We start from the raw sequence: 15,824 nt of genomic DNA, 5'->3' as shown, positions 1-15,824 counted from the left end.
TTTGTCAGACGTTTGTAATATTTCCACATTGAGCTAATTAGCTCAATTAGAGCATTTCTAGCATGTTTGATTGAAATTGGAAATTTACATTTTTCATTCTTGTCAGACGTTTGTAATATTTTCACAATAAGCTAATTAGCTCAATTGGAGCATTTCTAGCATGTTTGGTTGAAATTGGAAATTTACACTTTTCATTTTTGTCAGACGTTTGTAATATTTTCACAATAAGCTGATTAACTCAATTAGAACATTTCTAGCATGTTTGGTTGAAATTGGAAATTTACATTTTTCATTTTTGTCAGACGTTTGTAATATTTTCACAATGAGCTAATTAACTCAATTAGAGCATTTCTAGCCTGTTTGGTTGAAATTGGAAATTTACATTTTTCATTTTTGTCAAACGTTTGTAATATTTTCACAATGAGCTAATTAACTCAATTAGAGCATTTCTAGCATGTTTGGTTGAAATTGGAAATTTACATATTTCATTTTTGTCAGACGTTTGTAATATTTTCACAATGAGCTAATTAGCGCAATTAGAGCATTTCTAGCATGTTTGGTAGATATTGGAAATTTACATTTTTCATTTTTGTCAGACGTTTGTAATATTTTCACAATGAGCTAATTAACTCAAATAGAGCATTTCTAGCATGTTTGGTTGAAATTGTAAGTTTACATTTTACATTTTTCTCAGACGTTTGTGAAATTCTCACAATGAGCTAATTAGCTCAAATAGAGCATTTCTAGCATGTTTGGTTGAAATTGGAAATTTAAATTTTTCATTTTTGTCAGACGTTTGTATTATTCTCACAATAAGTTAGTTAGCGCAATCGGAGCATTTCTAGCGTGTTTCGTTGAAGTTGGAAACTGACAGTTTTCATTTATGTCAGACGTTTGTGAATTTCTGACAATGAGCTAATAAGCGCAAATAGAGCATTTCTAGCATGTTTGGTTGAAATTGGAAATTTACATTTTTCATTTTTGTCAGACGTTTGTAATATTCTCACAATAAGCTAATTAGCTCAATTGGAGCATTTCTAGCATGTTTGGTTGAAATTGGAAATTTACATTTTTCAGTTTTGTCAGACGTTTGTAATATTCTCACAATAAGCTAATTAGCTCAATTGGAGCATTTCTAGCATGTTTGATTGAAATTGGAAATTTACATTTTTCAGTTTTGTCAGACGCTTGTAATATTCTCACAATAAGCTAATTAGCTCAATTGGAGCATTTCTAGCATGTTTGGTTGAAATTGGAAATTTACATTTTTCAGTTTTGTCAGACGTTTGTAATATTTTCACAATAAGCTAATTAGCTCAATTGGAGCATTTTTAGCATGTTTGGTTAAGATTGGAATTTTACATTTTTCAGTTTTGTCAGACGTTTGTAATATTTTCACAATGAGATATTAGTTATAATAAATGAAATAATTGCGGCTTACCAGCATTATGCATTTCATGTGCACAACAAGAGAACAGACAATCTAAAAGAGCAAACAGTCATCTAGGAGTATGCACAAGGGCATGCAAGAAGGGCTGCAAAGATTGCTTCCTACGAATAAGTGAGTGAGAAGTCTTGGTGTAATAAATAATCTTATATTGAAGCAAAAAAAATGGTGTGATCCCGATCATTGTACACATTGACTGCAGCCTCTTGATGTTGCTGTTTAATTTCATTTCCAATGTGCGCTTTTGATGATTGTAACGGCTGCTAACTATGTGATCCTGGCAGGACTCTAGCAGTATAACACTCGACTGAGCTGACTAGCAGTGCATTTTCAGTAGTAGTTACACCAAAAAAATTGCATCTGATTTTTATACTCCCAAATTTTTCAGTTAAATAGAAATAGTTACTAACAATGTGATTTGGTTAGCAGCTCAATTAGTGATTGGCCCTTACCAAACAGTTTGCTCCAAAGAAACAGCTTAAATATTATGCGGGATTAGTACTTGATTGTAGTAGAGAGTGAGACAAGAGTGAAAAATTTTAAGGAGAAAGCTAACAGCCACCAGTCTACCTAGTCACCTTTATGACAGTCTTAGTCACCAGATGGTCCAAAGTAGATGACCAATTCCCCTAGTCACTTGGACTAGGGGACTAGTCCCTAGTCATTTTGGATGTATAGCTTGTTGACCGAGCTGATGGTGTTACGAAGAATCTCATTTAGCGGGTGGTACTTTTAAACCTACTTATTATGAATATTAGCAGTTTTAGAAAAATTTGCTATGTTACTCTCAAGAAAGTGTACAAAATGTTTTTACTGCAAGTATATTGTTCATGGTGCTTTATTATTAGTCATTTTTATTTATCACACAGCTAGAACGGAGGGTGATCTTTCCCGTTATCTGATTATCGTGGTGAGCTATTTAATCCAAAGTAAACAAGTTATTTTTCTTTTAAAAAATTAGCATACCAACAAAAAACTTTTCTTAAATAGAAATTAAAAAATATGATACAGCCTAACGGACTCAGCCACTCTAATTTTTGGCGCAATTACAATGATTTTTCAGCAACTACATCAAAGTTTTGTATGTAGCCCACAACATTGAATGGTAGAAAGGGAGCTATGAGTCCATAAGCCTGCTACATTAAAAACTAAATATAAACATAAACTTGACTAAACCAGTTTGTTGTTCCTCCATACATAAGGTACATAAGGCTACATAAGGGTACATAAGGCTACATAAGGGAAAGTCATCACTTTATTACTAGCGTGCTAGTTTGCTAATAGCGTTCATCAATTGAGTCACTTTTTATTATAGGTATACCATTATTTTAATGCTTCAAAACAATATTAATATAATAACACAATTATATCAGGTTGAACATAGACTGGAATAGATGGTGATATGGTTGGATTTTAATGCCTATGTAATTTCATTTTATCATTCATTTCACCAATGTTGTCATTTGATTCAAATTCAGTTGTGGAGTGTGTGCACCTTTGTTTTAGGATTTGTGAAAATCACTCTAGGTCAGTCAGAGACTTGTGATCATCAATAGGCTTGTGCTCCAGACTTATCACTTTATGTATTTTGATGCCCCTTTTATCATAAACTAGCACAGCGCTAATTCCGATGATGTGCAGGAAAATATCCAAACAAAATTAATATATATTAATTATAATAAATGAAATAATTGCGGCTTAGCAGCATTATGCATTTCATGTGCACAACAAGAGAACAGACAATCTAAAAGAGCGAACAGTCATCTAGGAGTATGCACAAGGGCATGCAAGAAGGGCTGCAAAGATTGCTTCCTACCAATAAGTGAGTGAGAAGTCTTGGTGTAATAAATAATCCAAATTAGGGTTAAGTAAAGGTAGCCTTGCAGTGCAATAAAACTAAATAACGCATCATGCATGATATACTTTCTTGATATTTCTATTATACCTATACAACATATCCATAAACATGCATAACTGCCACAGAAAACAATGTTTCTGTGCAACTGGTTCCAACAACATTCTCCACACTCGAAAAAAGATGAAATTAACAGCAAGTTTTCTTATTACTATTCTTAATCGCTGCTGTTATAATTTCTCCGCAAAACCAATATTTGGTACAAAAAAAATTTCTCAAGAATTTAGGACAGCTTGTAACATTTCTTTTGCAGTAACTGCATTTATATCGATAGCATTGACTACGGTTTTGAACCTCCGTCTGTATAAAACAGTCTAAAATGCATCTGAGGTGTTATTTAAGACTGGCTTCAAATATTTTCGCGAGCATGATCAGTCTCTCCTTTCTCTGTGGCCGTACCAATATCTTTTGAGAAATCTCCCCTCTGCGTAGTGGCCTTCGCATAAACAAGATTGTCGATAGTTGCTTATTCAATGTGTGAACATGTAGTAAACAGCGTTGAGAAACTGTCTGAGCTTCTTAGTAGAATAAATATTTCAATAACCAGATTGTTGCAATGTTAAAAAGATAACCTACGAAACGAGTCGTGAAAATCCGTCCATTTTACGATTCAAAGCTGCACGAATGCATAACGACAGTAGTGCGAGCATAAGACGTTTGCAAAGTTGGTACATTTGTCAATGGGCTTACTGCAACTATAATAGTTTATAGTACAACTATCATGAACTATCTCGCGTTAATAAATTTGGTATTTAATACGCATTTGCGATGGTATTACAAAGTCAGAGAAAAGAACAAGTGAGGTATATCTAATAAAATGCAACATCAAACCTGAAAACTATCTATGAAGTTGGTTTTGTAACCAAAGTCTATCATATTTAGCTGTTGTAAGAGTGGCAACATCAATTATAGCAGTTATAATTGTTCTTTTTTATCAAACCATGAACTATATCAACAGGAAATTAACTTATAATCTAGTATGGCAGAGCGCTTCGTGTTTTAGTTCTCAAAGCATCACAGACGGCTAATAGTTCGTACTGAAACTGGAACGAACCGCCATGCCGAGCTTATCTTTAGCTTCCTTCGAACGCTCGGAGACTATTGAATGAAAGTCTTGCTCGACTAGCTAATCGTGGGTCTAAAAATGAGAAAGGCGACAACTTTTAACGAATTTATGAATAATTATTGCTTTTGAGTGTAAATGTATTACAAGATGAAGTCGGAGGCTCTTCTTATTGACATTGGCGGTGATGCTGCTTTACGATGCGTTAAAATAACTAGGAATTGATTCGTTTGAATTTTTTTGTAAGAAAAAATAACAATTGAAAAGTTAGAAAGTAATTACAAATTATATATCTTTGTAAATTTTTCTTACATTAGTTCAACCAATGATATACAGCCCCACAGGCTGTATATCATTGGTTCAACATATGTACATTGGAATCAAGCTTAAAAAACAAAATATCTGAATATGCTCTGGTGTTTGTTGATTAAAATTTAGCATTGAGGTAGATTATTTAATAGAATCTAGCATGAGCAAAATTTTGGCTAAAGCATGGATGATTTCAAGTTACCATGTAAAAGTAAAACTAATCATAGAAATAGCGGTTTGTCTATTAACCAAAATGCATTTCACTCTAGCAAAGCAAGCAGTTTTTGTTGCTTCTTTCAGCGTATTCTTGAAAGCAAGACTCTTTATATACTGATACCAATGACATATGCCCCCTAGCCTGGGCATGGCTCTTGTGGGGGATTGGGAGAGAGGGGGTAGCCTGGGCATGGATCTCTCCCAATCCCCACAAGAGCCATGCCCAGGTTACCCCCCATATCTATGGGGAGTGGTTATATATCATTGCTGATACACATTATTTTCTAAGTGGCTGAAAGCTCTGAAATCTTAGTCAGTTGTGGCTAGATTATACTTTATCAGTAGGCCTAAATATTACATATTTGCAGACAAAGTGACTCAAATACAAATATACTAGAGCTTTTGAGGATCTTGTATCTTACGTGAATTCAGTAAAGATTTGACTTATTGCATATCTTCTCAAAATTTATCTTGCAGTATGGAAATTTTTTATTTTGCTGTCAAGAGCAAATTAGACAGAAGCTCTTGAAAGGGTATGATATTTTCAACCTATCTCTGAAATTACCTTAATACATTAGATGACCCATAGAAAACTGAGTGATGTCGGTGTGTGAAATTTTAATGCCATTACTTTGGCATTAAAATAATACTTACCATTATTTTTAGAAGAAGGTGAAAGACAGTTTTGCAAAATACTAATGAGGAAGCAGATTACTTTAAACGGAGCAGTGGAGCTCAACACTAAATTAGTGAAGTGTGAGTGGTTATAGGTGTGAAGTATCTCTGCGTATTCTGTAAAATGGAACGTGAGATACTTTCCAAACAGTGCACACTTTACATGTAGTCTTGGCTCATGTTCTGATCACTAAGTGTGTAAAAACTCACTAGAGTGTTTTTGTAGGGAGTGAATGCTCTCGACACAGCGAGAAAACTCTCCTGTTAAATATACATAACATTGATCTAATTCAACATGCCTGCATTGTGAAGCGTGCAAACGTCTGGCTCATTGCTTTATGCCATACTTCCAAACGATACCTGGGTGGTATGGTTTGCTAAAAAATATGTTTTTACCCTAACAGCCTTACAAGGTAATGATTTTTTATCGTCACGGTCACACCTATGGCAGTTATTTCGGAGCTCAAGATGTAAATGTAAAAACTGAAATTAGTAAAATAAAGTTGAGATTAATATTATACAAACAAGATGTCACTTTAACCACATTTACATGTTTAAAAAATTAATCTTCTTCAATAAGTTTATTTTTTGAATAAGATTATTTGATAAAAAAATTAAAGATTTAAGTTAGTAAAGAGTCTTCCAGGTGTAGTAATTGGATTCACTAAAAAAATGCCAAGTAAATTGTTTGTTTATTAATATTTAAAATGTTTAGTTACAAAAGCCTTTGGAAAGCGTTGACTGCTGCTAACAGCTTGATAATGGCGTTCCCTTAATAATAACCTTTAACTCAAAGTTCTTTAGATGAGAAGTCATTGAGAAACATATTAGTTTTCTCAAACTGACCAACTAGAAAAAAAGGGAATACTATAACATGCTCCACCCACACAGTACCAACTCATCAATGTTTAACTTTAGAGTAAGTAAGCAAGTATCACAGAGGGCTTCAAAGACCACATGGTAGACTACATTATGAGGTTTTTTATTACTTCGCAATACTACCTTCAGAACTGTTATCTTGCAATACTACCTTAATAACTGTTACTTTGCAATACTACCTTCATAACTGTTACTTTACAATGCTACCTTCATAACTGTTACATTGCAATGCTACCTTCATCACTGTTACTTCGCAATACTACCATCATAACTGTTACTTTGCAATACTAACTTCAGAACTGTTACTTTGCAATGCTACCTTCATAACTGTTACTTCGCAATACTACCTTCAGAACTGTTACTTTGCCTTTAAAAGTATCATTTTGATGTGTTTTCTTCCTTAAGGTGAATTATCATATCTATAAATGCATGCTTTTATTGGACCGAGGATGCAAACGCATGCAGCTCAACAATGAAACACTCAACTATTGATGTTATTGTATAGTTTTAATAAAATTAGACTAGCTGTGAGCCAATGTTGTTATGATAAACATATGTAGGTACCTTACAAAATTAGAGCAAAGTAAAAGGATTCGTGTTGATACATATGACAGCTCCATTACTCTTAAAGTTAGTTTATTTTTGAGATAATTTCAACGAACAAGATTGAATACAATAAAGCCTATTGCACCAAAAATAAATGCGCATTTCGAAAATCTACGGCCAGTTTAAACAGACAAAGTGTTTAAAAGGTTAAAATAAATATCGACGAGAAGAGAAGAATAATTGCATCGATGGATATGATGTAACATCATGATGATCTTTGACAAGAAAGAGTTTATAGTCGGATGTGTACTAGGAATATAGACACATGCAAAGTACATGGGTCAAACAATTTGAACATTGATTTTAAAAAAAATGTATAAGATAATTTTCCTGCATAGTCATCAACCGTAAAGAAAACAAAAATAGCTACATAAATACAGACAAAAAATATGAGAATATGGAGAATGAATCTGCGCTTTGGCTATGAACTGTATAGTTTATGTGGGTCCATCCACCAGATCCTTATCGTGCAATCACTGAAAGAGCATGAACCATGTCTGTTATACATGCTAAATCGTGGCGCATGAAAAGTTCTTGGACAAAGAACAAGATATGTTGGTACAACCAACCAAAGTTATCAACTTCTCCATTTGGCATATTTACACAATTCACACAATGATGCTATTGAATAACTATAAAAGAAACTGTCTGCCCAATATATTGCATTTATTTAAGATTTTGTTTGACGTATCAACAACGTTGGATGCTTAAGGAGTTCTAGTCGCGTTAAAAATATCAATAGGTTTTGCTCCCAATTGACAAAGTAGCATCGCAATCATTTGACCGCTATACAATTTGTAAAACGTCACTTTTGAGGCATCTGTATTGCCACACCGATCGACTAGGTAAGTAGTCACACAGTCAGTACAAAAATCATTAGTATTGCTTAGGCGAACGGTTCTCAGTAAATCAGGCAACAAGACGCTATGCGACTACTTGTGCTTACTCATGATTTATCATTAAAAATGGGTATAAAATTTTGTGATTATACTCGAATACATACAGTAATCAGTGAATTAATTGGATTTAAGGAAAAGCCAGTAAATCTATACTATTTGGCTAATTGGCCAAGTGTCTCATTAGAACACATGGGTGACAGACCTAACATTCAATTTACAATAAGCTTACTTAATTTGTATATTGAACAATTACCTACCTCTGGTGACAGTAAGTACTATATACTAGTTAGTAGATATAGTGAACAGTTACCTACCTCTGGTGACAGTAAGTAATATATACTAGTTAGTAGATATAGTGAACAGTTACCTACCTCTGGTGACAGTAAGTACTATATACTAGCTAGTAGATATAGTGAACAATTACCTACCTTTGGTGACGGTAAGTACTATTTACTAGCTAGTAGATATACTGAAAAGTATCCTGCCTCTAATGGCAGTAAGTACGATATACTAGCTAGTAGATATATTGAACAATTACCTACCTCTAGTGACAGTAAGTACTATATACTACTTTACCTAGAGGCAGTAAAGAGATTGCTGCGGTTGGTAGCCATAGAGTTGACGGCTAATGTATGAGCACGCACTTCATCTAGCTGCTGGCAAGTCTCGTTTGACCGAATCTTCACAGTGCCAGAGCGACAGCAGCTTAGCAATATGTCATTATCTGGTAGCATGCACATGTCGGTGATCCAGTCCTTATGGGCGCCATTAACTGACTGAAAACAATGCAAGTTGAGGAATGAGGAACCAGGAGTTTGTTTGAAATTGACATTCAACTTAAGCGGAAAGGAGCGGCGTGAACTGCATTAAAGATGGTAAAGATTAAACACTGGCAAATCAACTTGTCCCTTTTGAATGAGTCAACAATGCGATCCTGCAATATGAAACTTTTAATCATAAACGAGTCTCTGTATTGTAACAAACCTACAAGACATTTGCAAATATTGGTGAGAGACACAGCATAATGTCTTGCGTATGACAGGTTGATCTGGTGAGACTGAACCAGATGGGCTCAACAATGCAGCAATGACTAGGTCTGACATATTTTATATTGACTCTGATCTCTAGGCCATCAAGTAGGATCACAATTGGATTGAGTGATTACCAGGAAAACCGATATACTGATATCAATCATTCACTCCATCTCAAATATTACTTCTAATAAAAAATATTTATTACAAAGTGGTGATCTTGATTGGTGACCATTACCGGAAATAACTATCACCTTTATTTTGCTATTAAATAGAGCAACACCTGGTATTGTAAAAACACCAATTTTACCTGTGGTTGAGAAGAGGGTTCACTGAGGTTCCATTTTTTGATACACATATCCCGAGAACCACTAAAAAGGATGTCCTGACGATGCGCGAGACATTGAACACCATCATAGTGAGGAGGGTCCATAGTAAATTTGGCCTGAAATGGATAATTTGAAATTTGTTCATTGGAAATATCAAATCCCTTAATTAGATGATCCTTGGAGCCAGTTAAGAGTTGTTCTTTCCCTCTTGAGTCGTTGTATAAACTAAGGCAAATAATCGGTGCTTGGTGGCCGCTAGCAACCTGTCCGACTGCCGATAGCCTGTAAACGTACAATATTTTACAGATCACCAGCCTTCACAGATTAAATGAATATAGCAATTAGTCATCAAAAAGGTGCAGAAGCTAAATTGCTAGATTTAGTTGTAAGTGCTGTTAACAATATATATATGGTTAAATGATGTTGTGCATGCAAGCGGACAACCAATGAAAAATAACTGTCAGTTGCAAAATGCCACACAGGGTAGATCAAATACACATTAGGAGTGACCCTTGGACTTATACAAAGAAAGAAGATTAGGGTTGTGTGCATAAACCACTGATAGAAGAAAGGTTATAGTTGTGTACATAAACCACCTATAGATGAATGGTTATAGGTGTGTACATAAACCACCTATGGAAGGTTATAGTTGTGTACATAAATCACCTATAGAAGAGAGTTACAACTGTGGTGGATTTTCTAAAATTCATACACCAACCTCTAATAATAGTAAGTACTATATACTAGCTAGTAGATATATGGATAAGTATCCTACCTCTAATGGCAGAAAGTACAATATACTAGCTTGTAGATATATGGAGAAGTACACTACTTCTAATGGCAGTAAGTACTATATACTAGCTAGTAGATATATGGAGAAATATCCTACCTCTAATGACAGTAAGTACAATATACTAGCTAGTAAATATATCGAGAAGTATCCTACCTCTAATGACAGTAAGTACAATATACTAGCTAGTAGATATATTGAGAAGTATCCTACCTCTAATGACAGTAAGTACAATATACTAGCTAGTAGATATATCGAGAAGTATCCCACCTCTAATGACAGTAAGTACAATATACTAGCTAGTAGATATATCGAGAAGTATCCCACCTCTAATGACAGTAAGTACAATATACTAGCTAGTAGATATATCGAGAAGTATCCCACCTTGGATGTGCTATAAAAACCTTTTCATATTTTTTATTATTTTACCTATCTATAATTTTGCTTGTTACATTTGCATTAGACCCTTGCCATACGAAATCAATTTGTTCCGGTGTTGGCATCGTAACATAAAAATGTCGTATAGAGGGGTGTAGAAGCCCATCATGATTATTTAATACAAACACCCCTTGGTGAAAATCATCAAACTTTTATATTTTCGTACTGACAGATTGATCTGGTGAGACTGAACCAGATAGGCCCAACAATGCAGCAATGACTAGGTCTGACGTATTTTATATTGACTCTGATCTCTAGGCCATCAAGTGGGATCACGATTGGATTGAGTAATTACCAGGAAAAACTGATATACTGAAATCAATCATTCACTCCTTCTCAAATTTTATGTGATGTACACACTAAAAATTAATGACAAAATACTATGTTAACCTTGGTAACTACAGTTACTAATACTAATATTTTTAAAGTGCTTTTAACAGAAATAGCTGTCAATGAAAGTGTGTGCCTCAGAATTCTCTAATTTTCGTAATCTTCAATTTTTTTAACTGGAAAATCCTCAAACTATAATATACACAAATATTTACAAGGAAATTGAAGACAAGCCGGCATCCAAACTAAATCCATCATTATCAGAGGGATTCTTAGCAACAACATTACATTTGTGGACAACATACAAACTAACAAATGTAGATTTTTATTCTAGGGATCGTAACTGAAAAAAACGCATCAACTTACGTATTGAGGTCCCAGAGCCGAACGGTGGTTCCAGTAGTTGTGTATAGTTTATGTCCATCTCTGCTGACTTGGATATCAAATATCTGCTGCTCTCCCTGTTGGAGAATGGCCTGACTGCTCGACGCTGGCTCCACAGGGATACTGTCATGCACCAGACCAGAGGAACTGCAACATAAGATATAAAACCTCACATTGTGTCCATCTCTGTTGGCACAGTATTCATTATAATAGGAACTAACCGTTATGATAGGAACTAACGGTTATGATAGGAACTAACCGTTATGATAGAAACTAACCGTTTTGATAGGAACTAACCGTAAGAATAGGAACTAACCTTTACGATAGGAACTAACCGTTACGATAGGAACTAACCGTTACGATGGGAACTAACCGTTATGATAGGAACTAACCGTTACGATTGAAACTAACCTTTACTATGGGAACTAACCGTTACGATAGGAACTAACAGTTATTATAGGAACTACCCATTATGATAGGAACTAACCGTAAGGATAAGAACTAACCGTTATGATAAAAACTAACCATTACGATAGGAACTAACCGTTATGAAAAGAACTAACCGTAAGGATAGGAACTAACCGTTATGGTAAGAACTAACTGTTATGATAAAAACTAACAGTTATTATAGGAACTAACCGTTATGATAGGAACTAACCGTAAAGATAAGAACTAACCGTTACGATAAGAACTAACCGTTACGATAGGAACTAACCATTACGATAGCAACTAAACGTTATGATAGGAACTAACCGTAACGATAGGAACTAACCGTTATGATAGGCACTAACCGTAAGGATAGGAACTAACCGTAAGGATAAGAATTAACCGTTTTGATAGGAACTAACCGTAAGGATAGGAACTAACCGTTATCATAAGAACTAACCGCAAGGATAGGAACCAACCGTTACGAAAGGAACTAACCGTTACGATAGGAACTAACCGTTATGATAGGAACTAACCTTTACGATAGGAACCAACCGTTACGATAGGAACTAACAGTTATTATAGGAACTACCCATTACGATAGGAACTAACTGTTATGATAGGAACTAACCGTTATGATAGGAACTAACTGTAATATCTTATGTTGGACAGTTTGACTGTATGTGTGGTAGAGAAGGTAACAAGTACCATATAAATGTAATTGCATCTGAAAGCAAGTAAGTATGAGTCGAGCTAGGCTTACCTGAGCACTGTTATACATTTAGCTCCAGCTCGGATGTCCCACATTTTGACAAATGAATTGGAGACAGTGTAGACAAGCCGGTTGACCTCGCAATATCGAACTTTGGAGACATAGTTAGGGTGGCCACCAAGACACAAAACTTCTGAACCAATTGACATGTCCCACACTTTGCACGTCAAGTCTGCGAGACAAAAGGAAACGCAGGTCAATTATGAGGTATTAGAATATGTTAGTGCGTTAGATTAGAGTCAAGTTGACACTTACCTTTACTGCCAGAAACCAAAAGATTGTCGGCGGCACATATAGATAGTACAGCCTTTGTGTGACCAACTGCCTTCTTTACACATATGAGACTCTGGTTGGAACTTGTCACCTGCAAGAGACCCATCAAAATAAAAACATGTAAATTTAAGTAACAATGTTGCTGAGCTTCTAGTAACAACATCGCTATTACAATTTGATAAGGTTACACATACATAGCTCTTAGACAGAAACCAATCATACCTCCTATAAATGATCTACTGCAGGTATAAAGATGACTCGAAAATATCTTCACCCCAATGTTCTATTAGTGAAATTTTTTACGTCAATCGTTTTAAAGGCTTATGGGGAATAAAAATTATGCTTTCAACATATAATTATTTTACTTGCATATCGTGTAGTTAGTCTAATGCTAATTTAATGCTCTCTAGCCATTTTACTATATCAAAGAGTGCATCGCTTAGCCTAGAAAAACTAACATTAAAATCATAACGATTCCTAAAATTATTATTTTCTTGTAAAGAAGAGGTGCTGCAGTCCGTGGTTTGGTGTGCTACTAGAACACCAAAGGCAAAAAGTGGGGCTAGTTGGAAGAGTAGCGATTTGCCAACTCATAGCAATCAAAATAGAGGCTCATGAAGCAACGCGCTACAATAGGAGTACTTTGGAGCAGCATCGCTCAATATTATCGTCATAAATAAACCTCTCCAAGTCGTTATACAATGGGACTACTATGGACTACGAATGCCTATTGTTTGCTCATCTGGCTAATCACTCGTGTTGTTTGAAAAGCAAACATTTGTAAGCACTTGCTTAGTTACAAGTTACTCCTAGGATGCCATGGCTAGTATCACCTCTCTAGTCAAGATACACAAGGTCATAAGGTCAATTGCCCAACTAGTTGCCTAGATTGTGTATAGATTGTGTGTAGACAAGTGTACCAGACACATGATGTAGCGAGGTTGTTTACAATACATTGTCGCATGGTAAAAATCATAGACTACAGAAAACGTATTGTAGGGCCATTCAAAAGGTTTACGCATTGGGCTTTTATTTAAGAGCTGATAACGCCAAAATTGAGTTGGCTCCTTCAAGGCAGTGAAACGCATCTGTTATAACAAACCACTCTGCGATTTGGTGTGCACTCTTTGTTAATTCTTGCTATTTGAGACTAACAACACTAATTCTAGCCTGAGTTTCTAATTTCTAAGAGATGCAATATTCCTATTTAGTCCAATGTGAGCCGAATAGTATATCTTTAGGGGAATGGCATTAGGGCAACTGTTTGTTCAGTCTGAGACTTTATGCAGCAGTACTGAGTCAGCAATGCTCTAGAAACACGCGACTGTTCATCATCGTGATTATGAAATGTTTTTTCCATGCTCGGTTAATATTTGTTTTTGAATGATTTTAATGATGTTGGAGGTATCACAGTAAGTTAGTACTAGGCTGTATAGACTCACATACATGCAAATCCAGCTCATAATTTGTTAGTCAACACATGAAGACAATTACGTAAGTAGTTCAACGGGTTAAACTTGAAAACTTGGGCCTCATTACTTTGTCACAGCTGCTGACGGTGCCAAAGCTCTGCGCCTTTTTATTTTGTGTGCCGCCAGTTTGTGTGTTGGTGAGCCTCATGAATACATTAGTACTGTCAGAGTCCTGGAGTGGCTGGCATCTCCTGCTCAGCGATGGCGAGGATGGGGGTGTCAACCGCACGTCTTTTATTTCAGAAGTGGTCAACTGTGATTTATCTCTGCTGAAATTAAAATAGCAGAATAAAATTCAGCCTGCAGAGCAAGAGAATCATTATAGCTCATAGTGCAAAATGGAATATTTAAATTTGGAGAGACACTTTCATGAACTTTTTTATACTAAAATTTAAGCCTATACCAGTTACAGAATTGTCACCCTTTTATTAACACACTTCTTTGTTTAAGTGAAATCTCTCCTGACAGCTCTGCCAGGTCTTCTTGAAGATGGTCAGACTCTACAAGAATTAGAAATGATAAAAACCAGCTGATTATATCAAGTCCTGATGAGCATATGAAGGTTTTAGCATTGCTTTCGACCAGTATTCATATGGGTAGAATAGCACCAGTGTATATACGTATATGGGTAGAATAGTTACCAGTGTATATATGTATATGGGTAGAATAGTACCGGTATCTATACGTATATGGGTAGAATTGTACCGGTATCTATATGGGTGCTATTCTACCTAGTATAGATACTGGGTAGAATAGTATCTATATGGGTAATCTTGGCCTTGACCTTTAAACGGTTGCATCAACCAAGGGTGATCAACTGATCAAGGCGGCAAAAGAAATTAACTGAAAGCAGCTGTCATATATGTTATAGCAGTTGTTATATATGTTATAGCAATTGTTATATATGTTATAGCAGTTGTTATATATGTTATAGCAGCTGTTATAAATGTTATAGTAGCTGTTATATATGTTATAGCAGTTGTTATATATGTTATAGCAGTTGTTATAAATGTTATAGCAGCTGTTATATATGTTATAGCAGCTGTTATATATGTCAAAATATGATGCTAGTAAGCGATCAATGAAAGTAATCTAGACTTGCGCACTACGCTTACTGCTTCTAGCGAGCTGCTCTTCCTTGTGTTAGTCTAGCAAAACATTATCGAATTAATTGTTACATGATATACCTTACCCGCCTTAGCTTATTATGGCGTAGACTTATTATGGCAATAACTTACTTAACAAGTTGTATACCATTACTGTTAACAAACTGTAGATTTCACCTTAGTTGGTGGTCTTTAATACTTCTGAAAAACTCAGATTTTGCCCCCAAGTGAACAATAGTCTAGAGACACCTCATTTAATACTCTAACATAGAATTCAATTCTTTTTTAAAAATTACAGATAAATAATTTATAGATAGGCTAACTTTCAATATTATTTGCGTTCAACAAAGTTTACATAAGTTGGTAAAGCACAATGTTCAAATACTATTTGACTAAGAAAAATGTAACTAGCAGTTGTGACAGAGCTAAAACATAAGTTAATCATGTAAAATGTATCAAATAGT

General features: G+C 35.1%; 1 protein-coding gene across 1 annotated transcript; it reads right to left on the bottom strand.

Moving 5' to 3' along the window:
- Positions 1-7,157: 7,157 nt before the first annotated feature.
- On the bottom strand, positions 7,158-15,768 carry LOC137387299 (kinesin-like protein KIF21A). The gene is made up of 8 exons (XM_068073673.1): positions 14,692-15,768; positions 14,322-14,523; positions 12,765-12,873; positions 12,501-12,681; positions 11,294-11,458; positions 9,351-9,651; positions 8,586-8,785; positions 7,158-7,586 (listed from the first exon to the last, which is right to left on the bottom strand). The coding sequence occupies exons 2-8, from the start codon at positions 14,400-14,402 to the stop codon at positions 7,532-7,534; spliced, it is 1,092 nt and encodes a 363-aa protein (XP_067929774.1). The 5' UTR covers positions 14,403-14,523; positions 14,692-15,768; the 3' UTR covers positions 7,158-7,531.
- Positions 15,769-15,824: the final 56 nt, after the last annotated feature.

Source organism: Watersipora subatra, chromosome 2 (genome assembly GCF_963576615.1).
Source record: "Watersipora subatra chromosome 2, tzWatSuba1.1, whole genome shotgun sequence".
NCBI classification, from domain to species: Eukaryota; Metazoa; Bryozoa; class Gymnolaemata; order Cheilostomatida; family Watersiporidae; genus Watersipora; species Watersipora subatra.
Note: the sequence above shows the minus strand (reverse complement) of the source record. Positions and strands in the feature narration are given on the sequence as shown.

What these genes read in the sequence shown, in the direction of transcription:
- LOC137387299 (XM_068073673.1), bottom strand. Translation starts at nt 14,402, where the DNA reads ATGAGGCTCACCAACACACAAACTGGCGGCACACAAAATAAAAAGGCG. An exon ending in AAATGTATAACAGTGCTCAG is followed by an intron (nt 11,459 to 12,500) that starts GTAAGCCTAGCT and finishes CTTATGTTGCAG; the next exon opens with TTCCTCTGGTCTGGTGCATG. An exon ending in AATCTCTTTACTGCCTCTAG is followed by an intron (nt 7,587 to 8,585) that starts GTAAAGTAGTAT and finishes ATGCTCTTTCAG; the next exon opens with TGATTGCACGATAAGGATCT.